This window comes from Thunnus thynnus, chromosome 18, assembly GCF_963924715.1.
Source record: "Thunnus thynnus chromosome 18, fThuThy2.1, whole genome shotgun sequence".
NCBI lineage: Eukaryota > Metazoa > Chordata > Actinopteri > Scombriformes > Scombridae > Thunnus > Thunnus thynnus.
Window position 1 is genome coordinate 5,853,334 of NC_089534.1, and position 19,961 is coordinate 5,873,294.

The 19,961-nt window shown below is 37.8% G+C and overlaps 1 protein-coding gene across 3 annotated transcripts in view; it reads right to left on the reverse strand.

Moving 5' to 3' along the window:
* Window positions 1-19,961, reverse strand: part of filip1b (filamin A interacting protein 1b) — a 49,502-nt gene that overhangs the window by 13,281 nt on the left and 16,260 nt on the right. For all 3 annotated transcript variants that reach the window (XM_067573111.1, XM_067573110.1, XM_067573109.1), the window contains exons 2-4: window positions 10,607-10,864; window positions 6,708-6,881; window positions 5,325-5,503 (exon numbers count right to left, since the gene is read on the reverse strand). In XM_067573111.1, coding sequence (XP_067429212.1) covers window positions 5,325-5,503; window positions 6,708-6,881; window positions 10,607-10,858 — 605 coding nt within the window. In that variant the 5' untranslated portion in view covers window positions 10,859-10,864. The remainder of the gene's footprint in view (window positions 1-5,324; window positions 5,504-6,707; window positions 6,882-10,606; window positions 10,865-19,961) is intronic.

The following is a 19,961-nucleotide window of genomic DNA, read 5'->3' on the forward strand; positions in this document are numbered from 1 at the left end:
TCAGTGGACAATGAAAGGTGGATGTTGTGCTAAACAGCACTGCTCTGCTGGCTGGTGATGTCATCCAGCCCTCCATATATGGCGCAGAGAGGCGCTGCCCTTGTTTGGACACTGAGGAGGAGGGGTTCAAGTGGGGGGGGGTGAGGGGGGGCTCTTCCTCCCTGGTTTTTTCCCCTTAGGGAAGGAGGGATGACTGGGCAGCAGGTATGACATAACACATGAAGTTCAAACATTAATTTTTTTGCTCTGTTTCTCATCCTTTTCCTAAAATCCATCTTGATCCAAGTGACCACTCTCACGTCTTGCAGGCAGCAGTGTTTCCATGGAAACGAGGCAACAATGCAAGGCGAGAGTTTTTGTTATGGAGAGGACAATGCCAGACTTGCACGGCCTTTCTCATTATAATCCCCCTGTATCGTGCAAAGGGAAAGGACAAGGATATAAATTCTCCATAGCAGCTGAATTGTATGTGTGTGAGATCATAGCTTCAGACAGCGAGGAGGGCTGCGGTTTGCATCGCAGAGGCTCCTAAATGAGCCAAATATGAGCAGTGCAAAGAGCTTACAGATGCAGAGGCTTTCTATCACTGCTCTTCATTATTCCAAATACATGTTTGACATAAATATCACCAGGACGCAAGAGCACTTTGTACATTTATTACTTGTGTTTTGTGGATTTGATACTTGCACTTTTCTTGGCTCCCTGTAATTTCTGAGATGTGGCTCTGCAAGTTGCTGCGGATAAAAGCCTCTAAGAAATGCTCCATTTAGATTCCAGTGATAAAGCCTGTAGTTTTGAGGAAATTGGGATAAAGAAAATGACAACATGCAGATGTAATTTGTTGTATAAATGATAAAGCGTCATAAGGAGCAAACTTCACCTTCAGACAGGCTGCCTGGCCTGTTATTAATGTTTTATAATTTGTCTTTTTCTTGAGTTTCAACAGTAAAGAACAACAACGTATTGCTGTTATGCCCTTATTCACTTATCCCCATCTCCTCACTGCTCCTCCACTGGTCGAGATATAATACTGCATAAAATGATTGACAAATAGCCACAGTGTGGGAAACAAACAAATAAATTGTTTAAAAACTCAACACTTTGTCAAATAAAAGATGGTACTAAACCACTACTTTTACTGCAATACTTTAACTACATCCAGCTCATAATACTTATGTACTTTTACTGTAGAGGGACTTTTCATGCAGGACTTTTACTCGTAATGGAGTATTTTTATGTTGCTATATTGGTACTTTTACTGAAAGCATCTGAATACTTCTTCCACCACTGCTTCTAGATGAACTTATCCCTCAAACATAAGACTCAGATTGCTCGTCTTGCTCTCAGGACTCAGACTATCTGTCATTATAACCCAGTTGGCAGATGATGGCTCTGCAGAAAGCCTCTCTGTGTTCGGGTCTATTCATAGCCTCCCTGCTGACAGAAGCCTCTTAGTGAGAGAAAAGAGAGACCTAAATGCTCATAAAAACCCACAGCAAACACATCACACCAGGAGATGCTGATCTCAAGCTAATTACAGTCACAATAATTACCGTCCTTATTAACATTCTGAACAGACGAGTCAACAACAACGCTTTGACACCAAGGAGGCACATTTGTTGTTGACTGTCTAGGGAGTAAAAATGGGATTTTGTTAAGGCTGCAACTGAACTTGAATCAGAATTGTCCACCACTGTAAAATTACAGAGAATCAAACCTACATTTTTCTGAAGACAGACATGGTTTACTGGTTGAAATCCCAACCTCGGGAACCACATTTGCCCCTACCAGACTGGGAGGCCCTGATCCCGGAGCCTAGCAGCCACAGGGTTAGAAGTAACCATCCTTTTAAGGAGACATATTCTGCTTTTTGTGATTTTCTGTTATTTATATACTGTTATATCTGTGGTCAAAGTCCCAAAACTTTAACGTATGTAGAAATGCTGCCTGCAAGTCAAAGTCCAGGGCTTTAGCTGCTCTGAACGCTTCGTTTGTGACATTTTTTTCTACCTTGGTGACAAGCTGATGTCCGCTTGTCGCACATGACCTTATATGGCCATCTGTTCTGCAGCCTTGGTTGCTATGGTTGTTGCTAAGGTTGTCCACTCTCATATTTCAGATTGTATTTTGGCTCAAACATGTACAGATGTATTTGAGAAGTTGACCTTTTCAGTAAAGAACCAGAAGAAGTAGTGAAATCCTGCTACTGTAGTTTGTTTCATGGTTTGTTGACATAGCCGGCAGCAGTTTCTCGAGGGGCAGCTTCCAAGAGAACGAAAAAAATATAAAAAAGCTTTTCTTAATGTACTGAAATTAATGTAAACCACACTGATCAGCTGACAACATCTGAAATTAGCTGCAATGTGAATGTGATTTGCTTGTTTTGACTGAATGTGACATAAAACTTGCATTTATGGCCTTTACTCTAATTCACTTTAGTATGTAAGATTAAAACAATGTCCTCTAAACTATCAAATGTAGATGATTTTAAAAGAGCAAAGACAGGTTTCTACACATAACTTTAAGTATTACTTGAGTAAAATTAGCTGCACATCTCTGACAGTTAAAAAAAAAAAGAAAAAAAAGTTCTTGTGTGGTTGCATTTGCCCGTGATAGTTGTTGTGCAGACAGAGCCTCTTATCGTCCAGGAGGATCTCTGTTACGAATGACATCACCTCCCCTGTGTTCAGGATCGACCCGCTCATGATATCACTTGCAGTGAATCTGCACGCTGACGGCAGCCAACAGGAATGTGTTATCAAACAGAGCTTAGGCACACACACACAAAAAAAAATCCCTCTTCCAAGTATTTTGCAAGGCAAGACAAGCCTTATTCATATAATGCATTTCATACACAGAGGAAAACTCAGTGCTTTACATAAAAATAAAAGTAGGGAAAGAAAGAAGGTAAATTTTGTTAGCCTGATTTCTTATTCTGTTTATTCTGTACACACATCTATTATCTGTCTGTCCTGGAAGAAGGATTCCTCCTCTGTTGCTCCTCCTGAAGTTTCTTCATTTTTTCCCCCAGTAAAGGAGATTTGTGGGTTTATTCTTATCTGATTTGAGGGTGTAAGGACAGAGGGTGTATTGTACAGGTTGTAAAGCCTCTTGAGGCAAATTTGTGATTTGGGTTATTGGTGTTATACAAATAAAATAGACTTGACTTGAAAGGTAGCAGAAAAATCAAATGTTTTAAGGCTGTTTTTGAAAGAGGTGAGCACACAGATTTTGAATTGGCCAAGTACAAGAAGAAGAGTACTAGTGCTAAATGATCTGAGTGGCCCTTAAACATGTCTAACATATAGATTATGACGATTATGATTATGATTATGAGTGAGATCTTTCTATTGAAAAGCTTAGTGAACTGCTCTTTATGGGAAGTGTCGAACCAACCAGTTCATCCAAAAAAACTGTTTAAAAATACTTTTGATAAAGTAAAAAACATCACCAATGTGTCTCTTGTCGAAGTAAGTTTTTATTTCATCATCTTGGTGAAGGAAGGATAGTCAAAAATGTTGGGTGAGGTGAAAAAAAGGTTTCTGCAGACTTAAAGAGGACATATTCTGCTTTTTGTGATTATCTGTTTCTATCCTGTTCTGATGTCGGATGTTAAACATGGTCAAAGTTCCACAACGTGAGATTAATGGATGTAAAATCCCTGCAAGTCAAAGGCCAGGGCCTCAACCTGCTCTGAACCGAAAAGTTACCTCTACTTCCTCCTTGAACTGACATCAGATTATTCGTGTTTGCCCACAAACAGCCATTCATTCAGTAGCCTTGGTTACTGAGGTCATTCACATTGTCCACTGTTATATTTTGGATCAGATTCAGATCCAATATGTACAGATGTATTTGAGAAGTTTATATTTGGAGCAAAGAAAAGGAGGAGAAAAGGAGGTGAAATCCAACTACTATAGTTTGTTAAAGTAGCCTCCAGAGCCGGAGGAAGCTTCCTGAAGCTGACCAATCGGGACAGAGTGGGCTCTTGTCTTAAAGAGACAGAGGCTGAACTGAGGGGCTGCATAAAGGGCCAGTATAAGATAAATAAGGAGTTTTTAACTGTAAATCATGCAAAGATATTCCAGTAGAGCCCAAGAATATAAATATACACATGGAAATTTTCATTTCAGAGTTTAGCAACCCCAAGTTGTGATATTAAAAACATTTCTGTAGCAGAGCACGTTTGCCTTTTGCACCACGGCATGAATTTTCACCAAGATTGTCTCCTTTGTATACAAACTCAACCAAAACTAATCTCCATCAGAACAATATGAAATATAATTTGAAACAAGCACACTGTCAGCATTTTTGCTGAATTGAAACAGATACATAAAAACATATAAAAGTCTACACATAACGGCTTTAAAGCCCTTTAAAAGTTTGAGTCAGTGGTAGCTGTGAGCTGCTCCGTGTGTCTTCTATGGCGTGATAAGGTACGAGTCATCACTCTTCCTATCAGATCAGATCTATCATCCAGAACCTGCTCCTGGTCTTATCTGATGTCTGCTGTTGACAGACAAATAAACAAGCATCTGCAAAACATACATGTTTTCATGAACGGTGAGTCTTTCATCATGCATGTTTGCACAGATTCCAAGAATCTGAAGCTCATAAAACATACACACACAGTAAAGGACTTTGCTGTTGTGTATTTTTCTGAACATGCAGGAATACAGTATTATTATTTACCACTCTGTGTGTGATCTCAGCAGCTCTGTCCTGACTTGCTGCACCAGACAGATGAGGTAATAAAAGTTGCTCAGATTGACATCTGGATTCCACCTGTGTTATGGATTCATCATGCGGGTATAATGTCTTTCTATCCATTTATTCACGTCCTCTCTTTTGTACGCTGCGGTTGGAGGATGACAATGGACTCAGATAGTCAGACAGTAAGGTGGTTTATGTTTAGCACTCCATGTTTTAAGTTTGAGCTCTTAACAAGTACCACAATGTTCTGGCAGGTCAGGAAGTGTTATAAGCAGGTGCGTTAGAGCATAAAATTACCCTCTAAGACCTTTCAAGCTTTTTTAAAGAGGACATGTGTTTTTTGTGATATTCTGTTATCTCTGTTTATCTTGTTATGATGTCGGATGTTAAACATAATCAAAATTCTTAAACTTGAGATAAATGTATGTAGAAATGCGTAATGCCACCCTGAAGTTGAAACATTTACATTATGGGGACTTGAGTTTTGTCCCCAAAAGGGAGGCAAGTCCCCACAATGTGAGTGTGTAAACAGGTTCCCCACAAGATTGGTAATACAGGTATACACACACACACACACACACGCACACCAAACATACACGGTCGGGCCTCACCTCTCCCTCTCCTGCTCCAGCAGGTTGGTGAAGTCGTCGCTCTTGTTCATGAAGTCGACGTGTTTGCGTTTCTCGTTGTCCAGATCCATGACGGTGCGGCGGTGACATTTCTCTGCCAGCAGCAGCTGCTCCAACATCCGTCTGTACGTCTCCTTCTGTTTGTCCTCCAGACGGTCCAGCTGAACAGAGACAATGACAACTCACACTCTGACACCACATCTGTGAACACAATATCCACCGTAACCATTAGCTACGGTTTTGGTGGCTATTGTGTTTGTGGTGTAACAATGAGACTCTCTCTCTTCAACACAAGCTTTATTCAAACTTTTTTCATGACTACTGCAGATCTGTTCACCCTTTTTATTCCACTGAGTGTGGAAAATTACCTTTTCAAGAAGAAACCACTGCTAATCAACACACAAAAGAACATGATTTTACTCTTCACTTGCATGAACTTTGGTGTAAATGCACCCACCAAAATGAAAAATTTAGACAGTATAGATCCTCCATCTGTTGCAGAAACCTGCTCTCTAAAATCTCTTTTGATATACAGTATATTTAACCACTGAAATGTAAAAAGAAAATGTACTAATTTTGGTAAATGATGAATTCAGCAACTTCCTGTATGTTGCTGTTTGTAGGAATTTCTAGTGAAGGACACTGAGGTCATGTTTTCAGCACAGTACATCTTTCTTCTGGGAATTCAGGAGTTTTAACAACCCCGGTGGAGTTTTTACTTATTTATTTTTTTACAGTTATCTGTTATATTTTTCCCACCAGGATTCAGTATTCATCCAACTGAAGTTTATTCCTGACGGTGCGGGAGAGATTTGAAACAATGAGACCTTCATGTTGAGAAATAAAACGATAATACTTTATTTTATGGGTCCATAAAGTCCAAATTATTTCCATGAAAGTTTACTGGAAGGAACTTGTGTATTCTGGCATTAATTATAGGGATTTTTACACAGAAATAGCAGAAAATATTACTAAACAGCAGAAGAAAATGTAATCAATCAACAACTGTAACTATAAAAAATTAGCTTTCCTTTGTGGGGTGAAAGTATCGGTGGACGTTACCTCATGAACTCAGTAACAACCATGTGGCAACTTAACGTTTTTGGCACATACTGTGTAGAAGCCAAGAAACATTTTTTTCCTGCAACTATTTTTTAAAAGATTTACCACAATTTTCACTTACAATCATGTATGACAAAGAAACAAATTAAATACTCACATTTGAGAAGCTAAAAGCAGCTTTTTTTGGCATAGTTGCTTAAAAAAAAAGGCTAAACCGATTATTTGATCATAAAAATAGTTGCCGATTAATTTTCTGACTAATCGATTAATGGACTAATCATTGCAGTATGTCTCTTTCCTCACCTCGGCCATGGGCCTCTCGTAAACGTTTTCGGTGCTGTTGTTGCTGTTGGTGAGCAGACTGTCTCTCTGCAGGGCCTGCAGGGGTTTTGTGGGGACAGCTGAGCCGTAATGAGCCTCTAGTGTCCCTGGTCTGGTTTTCTCTGACTTCAGCATCCCGATGACGTCCTCTCTGGCCTGAGGAGACCGGATAGAAACTTTAAAGCCTTGTATACACACTGACTGAAACATAGACAAACATATTGTTGCTATGGGTGGTACTCAAGGGTGAAACCTTTTAAATTATGTGTGTCTAGAATTGAGTTTGGTCTTAAGAACAAAACATTTTTGATTATATTAATGGTTGTTTTTCTTCAAAATTGATAATGAGGCTGTCTAATTATGCTTACATCCCAAATTCTTATAATAATAATAACAGCAAATTAATAACTAACAATGAAAAAGTGGTTAAACGTAATAGATTTAAAAAATTCAACAAGACCAGATCACAAATAAAAAGCAAAATCCAGTAAAATAAAATTAAATGAATAAAAACTGATGATTCAAATCAAATAAACGGTTCAAGAAAAATCAAGATGAGCTCTCCAATTAAAGTTTATTTTTAAAAGATTATGAAAGAATTATATCTAAGACAAACACTTTCCTTTGATTTATTTATTTAAGAAAAGCATATACACAATCAAATTATTAAAATGTATTAGTTAAAATATCGATCATGAAGATCTAAAACATTACATTATCCGTTTCTTTCACACATGCACAGATATGAGACATACAACAAAACACATGCTAAACTTTTTTCCAGGCTTTCACCAGCAGAAGGAGCTGTTTCCTTCATTCTACTCTGCTCAACATCTCATCTCACACAACAAAACACTTGACACAAATTCCTGCAGAGAAAGGAAACAAAAGGCGTGTGAAGATTTGATGGTCTGTTTTAACCATGCAGGCCAAGGAAATGATGGTATATTCTTTTCATAATGCCTTTTGAGGTGTCTTGTCTCACTTAAGGAAATACATTCACCAAAAAGTGTCCAATTAGTCCCAATATGTAGATGCATCGGAATAAAAAGACTTGCCTGTTACATTGGTCTCTTTAAGAAATCACAGCAGGAGAAACTGCTGCTGATACAGTGTAATGATATTTGGTTCCTGCTGAAGATGAAAATCCTTAATATGCCTCACAAATATATAATTTTGTTCTTTAAAAAAACACTCAATAATCTTATAAAACAGCTGGTCACTTTAGGTTTTAGCAAACGTTACTCAAACAGGAGTAAATGGCGTATTTATTGGGGACTATTTTCAGCGGTGGATGAATCCACATTTGGCGCTTTAGTGAGTATTTCTGGAAACAGGATGGTGTGTGTGAGTCTAAATAAACTACAGTGTGTGTGTGTGTGTGTTCATGGTGTTGAAAGAACATGTCACCCAGTGCAGCGGTGATGTGTTTTTAATAGTTTTTGGACAACAACGGAGGTCTACGGCACAGAGGAATAAGATCTAGCACAGATGATACTTGTTAGTAGATCAGTTCATTGTTTATTTTGTCCTTTCCGTGGGATTCGTCGACAATAAGAAAAATATAGAATATGAACATCTCATGCTTACAAGAGAGTATTAGGGTCACTATTAGAAAAAGTTTGTATATTTTTCAAGAATGAAGTTGTAATATTTTGAGTAAAAAGTCATAGAATAGGTTACTTCAAGAGTAAAATGTCATATATTGTAGGATTTTCATACTTGACTGCCTCATGCTCAAGCAAAAGTTACTTTTCTGTTAAATATTGTTTGGTTTTGCTGAATAATAGTATTTCCTTAAACACCTTTTTACCATTTTGACATCATGAGGATGCTCTTATGCACATTTTGATGCACTTGAAAGCCCTCATTGAACCCAAAGCGGAACAAAAGCAGCTCTTCCTGTGTGAGATGTGGCTGTGTGTTGGGGTATTCCTCTGTCCCATCACTAAAGGAAAATATTCAACACACCCAAACAGATGAGCAGGATGGAAATAGAGGGTGAGGCAGCAGCATCCTGCCTCTCTGGAGACGAGTTTATAAATCTGCTTACAGTAGAAAATCATTATCAGACTGGAACGCAAAGCTAACACTGTGAAATGTCAATATGTCTCAGCAGTGATGACAAACTCCATCGTATTTATAGTTTTATAATCTGCCCGCGCTGACATCACCATTTAGGGGAAAACAAAGCATATGATTAAGATAGAGTAAATCTCCCATTTCCAGTCTTTCTTCATCTTCAGTTGGCATGGCGACCAAACTGTCCAATGAGTTCTCTTTAGTCATTTTAATCAATAACAAATCTCCTCGATTCTCCAGCTCTCAGATGACTAAACTATAACTGAGCAAGCTGGGCATAAAAAGGGCAAAAAGTTGTTTATGGACAGTTTATTGATCAAGTCCAGTGACTCAACAATTACTTCACCAACCTCTGAAATGGTCTGGTTTTAATAAAAATGACTTCCCAGCATGTACACTGATTTCAACAAACAGTTTTTTTATGGCCATTGGAGAGTTAACCCTCCTACTCATGTTTTAAAATACTCAAAGTTTTAGTTTTAGTTCCAATGGATTCCATTAAAGTTCGATGTTATGTTTATTTCAAGAGTTTAAAAATATCATTATGTCAAAAAACAAAGTAAAAAGAAAAACACTGATAAACTAAAAATGGCACTAATATCAAGCTTGAAATAAGACAAAAGTTCCTGAAATGCAACATTTTGTTGAGGCGAGTCTTTTTTAATAAATATCCATAAAGGTGGACCTTCATTGTGCAACTGATAAACTGAGTAAACAGTGACTATAAGGTCTGTAAATAGAGACTTTTTGTTTACATGTTGTGTAGTTTTCATCAGGCTGGCCAAGTGTTACATCAAAGGGTTTTTCAGGTTTCGATTGAACTGAGGCTCCACGGTGTCGTATCTACTCCCAGATGAGCAAACTCATCTGTGAAAACAGTTTACCTCCACTAGAGAGGAACTGTGATTCACAGCATCATTATCAGCGTTACAAAGTGATGCTGAACAGTCAAGTACTGATGACAGATTTACCATCACTATGACTCTCCACCACTTCAAAGATGGGAATGGAAATACCCAAGAAAATCACCAGTACCTTAAAGCCACTACAAGGAACTTTCATGTTGTGTTGATTATGGCGACCCCTGTGGACAAAACCGGTAGTGTTTCCTGGAATGAAGCACCACCGCCTTGTGTTGAAAAGATCTTGATCTTGGCTAGTGTGTGCATTTGTTTTGGAAGCCAGTGAAAACACAGCTGCACATCTGTTTGTGGCGATGTAAATTACTAATATGACAATGGTGAAGCAAAGTAAACTTTGTTTTAGTACCGTTCATACAGCTAGGTTACATGTAAGGCTGCATTCACACTAAATCCAATAATGCGGCACCTTCCTTTAGGGTAGTGCAGAGGTGTGGGTGTGTTTATTTGTGCTTTAAAACATTACCCGCCATGAAACAATCAGAAAATAACATTTTATTTATCCGATTCACTGCTTTGTTTTTGCTACCGCAGCTCGCTCTCTTCATTCACTTTCTAGCTCGCTCTACCGCTGCTTTCTCTCTCTCTCTCTCTCATTTTCTCTTTTTTTTCTAACAAGAGGCTAACATCTACACAGAGCTGCAGAGTTGATGAGTCACCAGTGACAACTTTTTTCTTACATGTAATCATGTAGTTTATCCATCATTTATATAAAAAAAAAAACCCATTGAGAATAACGTACTAATTTATAGTGATCCTTATAATTTTAGGGTTAGGTTTGGTGTGGTTAATGACAGGATGTATGGACCTCTGATGTAAAACCTCTGACCTGTCATTAAAGTTCAGAGGCTGATAAATCACAGAGAACCTAATTCGTACCTGAACTTCTCCTTCCATGATTCCCAACAGCTGAAGCAAGTCCTTCTTGGACAGCTCCTTCCTGCTCTCTGCGGGTTTCTGAGGTTTCCTCTGTGTCCCCGACACTCCTGTCCTCCCGTCCTTTTCCTCTCGCTGGACTTTCATTTTCTTCTTTGTCAGCTCTGTGTTCTCCTCCTCCTGCTTGATAAAACTTTTAGCGGGCGTGATGTGTCCGTCATCTGGACTCTCCATAGTGCAGCTCCTGGATCGCATTTTTTCCTGAGAGAAAGGATGAAATGGATGCCAAAAAATGAAACAGAGATGCTATAAAATGAGGGCATATGTCAATCATTTAGATTATTTTTCAGCCCTCTTGCTCACCATTGGGTTTATTCAGTACACTATAAAAATCAACTTGCCAAGGCCTGAAGCTAGTGAACATTTAGTCACCCTTATTATTTTGTCATAGTTATGTTTTGGTGTATAGTATTTCAGTTTAAAGAGGGCTTTGCTTTGGAAAGACTCACTGCTGGTGTGTTTATGGGTGCTCCCAGATTTCAGAGTAACATTGTAATACAAAAAACAATCAAATTCTTCATTATCCTTTCAACAACGTCCACATTTGCTCATTGTTTCTCTTCTTGGCTTGATTTTCCAGAAACATAGTCTATAAATGCATGAGTGTTTTGGCAGCCCTGTCTCAAATCTGTGTGTCCTTGAATGCACCACGAAAGCACCTCACTGTGTGATCATAGCATGATTTTGACAGGAAATTCAAGGCGATGACATGTTCACCATGATGGATTACCAACAGCATCTTAAGCGAGTTTCAAGTTCCGCAAGATGATTTTCATCACCTCCTGACATGAACCGCCACCAGAGCTGCCTCGAGTAAATCCAGAAACTAACGGTGTGTTTTGGAAACTGTGAGGCAGTTATGTAAAATAGTTAATGGGCTTAAACATACAAAAGCACCAGCATGGTTTTGTAAAGGCTTTTAACTGGAGAACAACTGCTTTATTGTAGTTTTACATGTCAAAAACTAAACCCAGCAAATCTCTGTTTGGACGACAACAACTGTGACAGTGTGACAGTATGTTGATCGTGAGCTATCGGGGCTTACATCATAATTAATGCAATTTCAACATAAAATATTCTGAATGTGTTGGTAAATATACAGTATGTGTTGCCAATATATTGGCCAATATTAGCCCATTGCAGATAAATTGGTATATAATATTTAGATGTCCACCAGAGAGTAGTTACAGGTTTATTTTTTTGTTTTTTTTCCATTTTTTTCCTTTTTTATTTTATTTTTTTTGCAGTTGTTAAAAACAAAAATTTAAGGGAACCTCATGAAAATTATTTATTTATGCTCTGTGTTCAATGAAGCAAATTTGTGCTTGACCAAACAGATTCTTAGAAGAGTGAATTTTTGGAGACAGAAGCTCACTGTGTCCTATGTTAAAGTAAAAGTAATAATGGGAATAGTTATCATGTGATATGTGATATATGCATTGATTTAATCTACCAATTAAACAAGTCATGTGACGGACAAACATCAAAATCAAAATACTCCGTTTTTATCCTTTAACAACAAGGCAGTTCAAAGTGCTTCACGTAAGACATAAAATGCATTAAGAAAAGACATAAAAGAAACACAAGACAACATAAAAGGCCACATTTAAATCGGTTTTAAAAGAGTAAATTAAAATAGGATATAAAAAATTAGATAAAATAGAATAAGACAGATAAAAGAGGGGAATAAAAATCACAGTGCAGCTTCAGTGAAGTCCGAGATATGAATAAACAGTTTTGAATAAGATAAACAGTATTTTTATTTTATTGATGTGTTTGGCTTTTATTAAACCGAGGCAGTCTTAAAATGTCAGAAAAATAAAGTTTCACAAACCAACAGAGATCAGAACCAATCATTTATATTATAAAAAAAAATAATAAATCAAATTAATTGAGAAAATAATTAAGAGATTGGTTGAAAACAATAATTACTTAAAGCCCTAAACCTTTTTACCATCTTGATTTCATACATAGCATTGATAGCCTACTGATAATGAATTAATGTTGTGATCATTATTGAAATTAGTTGAAGAGAATTGGAGCAAACCTCATATTTTCTTGGACTTTGTTGCATAAAAACTGCATAAAAACTGAAAGCTGTAAAGAAAAAAAAATTTGTTCCAGATGCTTTTTGAGCACAAACAAACACACAATGACGAAATCGTCAGCTGGGCAGGTTGATGTTTGGGAGTCCTGAGAAAAGAGCAGGTTATGGCCTATCAGATCTAAACGAGGCCAAAGTTCTCCAAGTGTGGAGGTCTGGATGAAAGCGGTCCGTGACTCAGTCTGAGAGAATCCTGGCAGCGAAGTGGTAGCAACCACGTTACTGCTGCCTGTTATTAATAGTTGTTTCAGGGGAGCCGCCAAGATCTCCCACACGTCCAAACCACAGAACTGTCTTCGTTTTGATGATGGGATCGGTGAACTGGAAGAGGGAAGGTAGAGTTTGGAGGATGAAATCTGAAGCCAAGACAAGCTCGAGGCAGCAGCTGGAGGTTTTGGGCTTCACAGGGAGAATAATTTTGAGAGGATCTGGAGTCAGTCCACATCACAAGCCCTCCGCGATGGACTGCCGGAGGGGTTTTATAATAACTCCCTTACTGTACAAACACTCAGATACACGTTATGCAAAATGATACACCTGCCCACTGGTTTAAAATACAAATTAAGACTGTGTTCGTAATATGAGGTCTTCATTTCAACTGACGAACTGGAGTTTTTACAGTCTTGTCACGATATCCTCAACCAAGGCTGGATTACCAACTGGGCGACTGCACGCAAGGCAAAATCTGAACTCTGACACGTCCTCTGTCCTCCATCTTGTGCTCCTGGTCTTGAAGAGGAACTTTGTTTGAAGACTTTAGTAGTTTTAGTTTATATTGAGCTCATTTGTTGTAAAGTTGTAAGGAGTACTGTAAGCCTTTTCTTTAATAATCCATCTATTGTTCAGTGTATAAAATGTCAGAAAATAGTGAAAAATGTTGATCTTATTCCCTGAAATACTTGTTTTGTCTGACTAAGATGTTGAGTTTACTATCATGGAAAACTGGGAAGATTGTTGCCAATTATTTTGATGTCAACTGACTAATTGATTAATCACTCCAGCTCTGGAGTACTACCATGTATAGTTGGGGTCAACAGAGGCCAAACAACAAACTTCTGGCCTTTGACATACAACATTAATCCCCCATGTTTCAACAGATTGTAGCTGCTCCTCTTTGCACATTGCATAAAATTTGTATTTTTGCAAAGTATTATATTGTATAACAAATTAAACTTTTGTCCAACTGATTCCGTTAAAGTTTAATGTCATTTTTTATGTCAAAAAAATCACAAAAACAACTAAAATGTTTGTATTTTTTCCCACTGATGAACTAAAAAGACACTGTCATCAAGCTTAATATAAGACAATGTAACACTTTGTTGAGGCAAGTCTTTTTTAATAAATATCCATAAATGTGGACCTTCATTGCGCAACTGGTAAACTGAGTAAACAGCGACTATAAGGCCTGTAAATAGAGACTGTTTGTTTACATGTTGTGTAGTTTTCATTGAGGTTGCCAAGTGTTACATCAAAGGGTTTTTCAGGTCTCAATTAAACTGAGGCTCCACATGCCAGCACGGTGTCGGATCTACTCCCAGATGAGCAAACTCATCTGTGAAAACCATTGACTGTATATAAATAGTCAATGGTGAAAACAGTTTACCTTCACCAGAGAGGAACTGTGATTCACAGCGTCATTTCACAGACAGCCTGAGAGTGTATCAGCGTTACAAAGTGATGCAGAACTGTCAAGTACTGATGATAGATTTACAATCATTATGACACTCCAGTAGTGCAAAGACGGGAAGGGAAATACCCACGGAAATCACCAGTAACTTTTATTATTTCCCACCTTTGCCTACTTGTATTACATGGCCAAAAGTATGCGGACATCTTGTACTTTTGGTGTGGCGCTGCTTAAAAGAGAGACTTTACAGATTTAACATTGCACTCCTCCAACATTGTCAGACTCTTTATGTGTGTGCATGCATCTATCTATCTATCTATATATGAGTATACATACAGTATGTAATGCATTTTTATTCAGCCATTTGCACTTTTTTAACTAACTCAGGTCACTTTGCACTTCTATTTATTTAAGCACTACACACTTAAGATGTTTTATCTTTTTGTGTCATGTTTTATTTAATTTTTTTATCATTATTATGTGTATTCTTATTACTATGATTAGAATGACTATTAAATACTTGATCTCACAATAGACAGTAACAAAAAGGATGAAAATTGATGCAGCAGAACCAGAGATATTGTCCTTTTTATTCCAACCATTCTTCTCCCTTGTCAAATCTCAGTGCCTACATTACCCACAATGCAACTCGACTAGTAGTGGCTAATTTATCCTGGAGCTGCTAGCCTCCAGCAGAGATAAGCAGCGGGCTACAGAGATCTGGTGACCTCACTTCTTTCTAACTCCACACCCCCAGTTTTTTTTACTTATCAAACTTAGTCTTCCGCCCCAACCGACGCCAACTCAAGTGACATCACTTGAGTCAGTCAATCCCCCTTTAACGCTGTATTTTAGACAATAGTGTGCTTCACATTTTGTGGCAACAATTCATGGACGGCTTTTTTCTTCTTCAACATGGCAAAGCCAGGTGCAAAGAAGAAGAAGAAGAAGAAGAAGAAGAAGAAGACAACAAAATTGTTATCCCAGTTTGCTTTAAGTTTGGAAGAACTTAACTGGTCTGCACAGAGCTGTGACCTCAACGACAACTTTGAGATGAACTAGCGTTATCGCCCAACATCATTTATCTGTTAAAGGACAGGTTCACAATTTTCAAGTTTGTCTTAAAACAACAGTCAGCTGTCCATATGAGCACTGAAAGAGGTTTTTCTCGCTGTAATCATTCCTCCTGTTCATACTGTGGTGGAAGTATAATAACAAAAAGAGGGACTTTGGCAATAAAAAGACTAATGTTGAAAGATATGCACTTGATTTGACTCATTTGAAGCTTCATATTATGCTCAGGTGTCCTCATACTTTTGGCCATGTATTCTATATATAGAAATTGACCCATAATTATAAAGTACAGTTTTCTATCTAAGCTTATGACATGAGAGCTCTAAGTATATAATGGCTAACTGCAAGTCTTCCATGTATTTTGAGGCTTTAAAATATTTGTTTACACTATAATGCTGGCAACCACCACAGTGAAAGAGCCCTTCATGTTATGATGGCTTTGTGGCCTCTATCTACATGTCAAACTCTTACGGAACAAATGTAAATAAACCAAAAATATAACCCACCAAATAAATGGTATATTGAATCTTTCTTCCTCCCTGAGGAGAGATATTTATAGAGACGTGATGAGGTTAAACTGGTCCCTCTGATTTACTTCTCAGCCTCAGACAGCTGTGGCCCATGGTCGACACACGAGACCTACGGTGGATAAGTGGAAAAGGAGGTATGTTGGCAGCAGGGTGGTTCAAGCGGTTAGAGAGCAAATCCAATAATAAGAAGGTCACAGGTCCGACCCCAGAATTGTCTCCAAAGCAGGCTGCGTCCTGATGAAATGTCTGGCATAGCACATATTCAAAAATTGTTGAAACAGTTTTTTTCTTTCTTACAGGGAACCCAGATATGATGTTTTCTGATCAATTTGAGTAGAAAAAAGCTTATTATGGCTCATATTATAGACATGCTAACAGTGTTGCTCTGCAGCAAGTCAGTCCGTTGTTCAGTTTGTCAATCCAACACTTTGATCTGTGGATTGATTGCTGTGAATTTTGCTTTTGTATCTACAGATATTCATTAACCCCAGAGGATGAATCCTAATAACTTTTGCAATCCCTTGACTTCATTTAGTGCCACCAACAGGTCAATCAGTCTCCAACACTTCAGTTCACATTAGCATTATGGTATTATTAGCATTAGCATGACAATATGTAAACGTTATTATGTCCAATGCCAGCACTAATGCTCACTTAACACGTTTACATATCAATGTTAGCATTTATTGTTACATGCAAACACAGTAATGTTACTATGCTAACGTGGTAATAGCTATGCTACATTAGCGCTAATGCTAAGAGCTAATGAAACAGGAAAACTCCTTGGGAGCTTTCATGCATTATTCCAAGATAGTTACCCCGTTGCATTACTAGCCTTAATTCTAGATCCATATATGTAGCTTAAGTTAGCTATTTCTGTTGTGTTACATATTGTAAATTGTCAGGAATTTGCAGGAACAGCTAAGCTTATTCTTTCTGCAGTGGGAGATGTCAAAACTGTTAGAAATTCGTGATATCTTTGACAACTTAGAGGATAAAGTGAACTGATTTTCCCACAATTGTTCATAATAGTTTGTACAACATGATGTGAGCACGGCATAATGCTTGATATGCTAACAGTAACACTAACACTTAGCGTTATATTTTGCTATTAGTATCGTCTATTAACAAACTAGACTAAATGTGGCTCAGCAGTGTGTTTATCTGGTCAGACGTAGGAAAGGTTTATGCTGCCATCTGACTAAAAAAAGACATCTGGCACTCATCTGTTGTGTAGACTACTACAGTGTAAATGCACCTAATGGCCGTACTTCGCCTCTGTTTATGAGCTGGACGCTGTGCAGCAATCGCAGCTGTTTGTTTGGTGAGATTTTAAAAGGGGTATTTTTAGGGTCTTCCCACTTGTGTCCAGAGGGGCAGCTCCAGGGCTATCACTTTATAAGCCATCAGCAATCCCACGGATGCCTGAACCTCCATTTTACTTCACAGCTGCAGCTCTTACAGTCCTACAACACTACTTGTTGTAAATAAACAGCCACTCCCTGTTTACTGGGTGAGCTTAAAACATCTCAACAGTTGTGGACTAAACAGAGGTCAAATACATACCTAAATATCTATTTGTTTGTGTTTCTTTGTAGTTGTTTCAGCTCATATTGTAATGAATCATGAGGTAAATATAGGTCACACTAGCATTTCTGGCCTCTGTGGTAAGTCATTTTTATCTGGATGTAATGGACACCATTACAACACAATGGCTGTCATTCCCTGTTCATTATCCCATGATTAAGAGCAACCATGACATAATTAGCTTAGTTTACTGCAGTACAGAACATGTTAGCATTGGTGACGCCAGTGGTGGATACAGCAATGTAAAAACACTCCATTACAAGTAAAAGTCCTGCATGAAAAATCCTACTACAGTAAAAGTACATAAGTATTATGAGCTTGATGTAGTTAAAGTATTGCAGTAAAAGTAGTGGTTTGGTCCTTCTGACTGATATATTATTATATATGACATCATTAGATTATTAATAGTGAAGCATCAGTGTTAGAGCAGCATGTTACTGTTGTAGCTGCTGGAGGTGGAGCTAGTTTCAACTACTTTATATACAGTTAGCTAGTTTAGTCCAGTGGTTCCCAACCTAGGGGTCGGGCCCCTCCAAAGGGTTACCAGATAAATCTGAGGGGTCGTGAGATGATTCATGGGAGAGGAAAGAAGAAAAAACAAACTTCTGATACACAAATCTGTTTTCAGTTTTTGGACTTTTTTTCTAATCTTTGATTTTTGCTGAAATATTGGATCATTTGAACATTTGAACATCACACTGCTTTTTGTAAGACATAAAAAGCCAAAAAAGTTGGAAACCACTGGTTTCATCTTCATCTCATTTGAAAAGCTTGTTATATTATCCATTGTGTCAAATCTTCATCTGAAAAGTAACTAAAGCTGTCAAATAAATGTAGTGGAGTAGAAAGTACAATATTTCCCTCTGAAATGTAGTGGAGTGGAAGTATAAAGTAGCATCACATGGAAATACTCAGGTAAAGTACAAGTAATTATACTGAACATATGAGTGAAATTGTACTTCAGTACAATCAGAATTGTACTTCAGTACAGTTCTTAAATAAGTCCACCACTGGTGCACCCAAAGTAATACACTGACAATTACCTACATGAAAGCAACATGCTCTCCATCGCTTAGATATGTAGCACTTTATCTTTGACTATCTATTTATTATGTCATCGTGTTGCGCCATCTTCTTCTTTTTGTGGTTTACTGCACTCAATAGAGAATCAGCGCCACCAGTTGTTTACTTTGACTCAGCTATTAATATTTGCAAAACAGTAGCGTATGGAAACGCAAATGAATTTGCATTGTCTTTTAGCGATTTTCTAAAATTTTGGTTATAATTTGAATGATATTTGGATGGAAACCTGACTAAAGTGAGTGACTAGCTGGTGAACGGAGCCAAACATCCAGCAGCTAAAGAGCCAAATAAACGGAGAGTAAATATTGGATTTCATCAGATGGACGAGAACACGACTCCAATGGGATGATAATGTTGTTCTGTGTCTGCTGGATCTATAAATAGGCAATGGTTTGTGAACACAACTGCCACAGCAACTTCATAAGGTGATAATATGTCAATGATTTGTTTACAGCTTGTTCTGCTGCCCCTAAGTGACCTCAAATAACAAACAAAAAACAATTAGCCTACTGCTTATGAAACAAAAAACAAGTTTTTTCATTTTGTTAGCTATGTTTTGGTATCATATTGTTTATCTATTTAAACCTAAATGAATACTTTTATTTTATGTGTATTATATCAGCAAAATAACCTCTGACCTTTGTTCCTGCCTTCCAATAAAACTGACTTCAACAGCATCAACATTTCATTTCAACAGGAAATACATCACAATAAAGGAATTGCATGTTTATTTTAGTTCCTTTTCTTAAATTTTTAAGTTGTTAATCGTTAGAAACTGTCCTGAGCCTTCATATGTGAAGCAAAATATGACGTCTGATAAGACATGACTTTAATGCAACTGCACAGATCTCCCTGAGGTCTGCTTTGTAAGACATGGCAGCTGTCCAAATCCACCAACTTAACTTTGTGGCTCTTGAAACTTTGTGTTTTTCATGTGCAATATGATTTAGGCATGTAGTTTCAGATATGACTATATATGGGAGCGAGCAGCTTTGTGAGGAGGTTTAAAGAGCTCCGGCCTGTCACTGTAACTCACCATAAGGGGGAAAGCAATGCAGTCAGTCATCTGTGCTGCAGGAGTGATGTTAAGAGTTTAGATACAAAGACCTCAGAGGAAGGAGGCAGTTAGCAGGAGGAGTATACAGCATATAGAATATACTTTGTCATTAATCCACGGTTTGGTTTCTTTGTTGAATTTTGCTCATGATAACAATTCTGCAGCAAAAACACAAAATCATACCACTGCTGCCAGCACTAAATTTCCTGACAGCTCTACAAGGAGCGCATGTTATT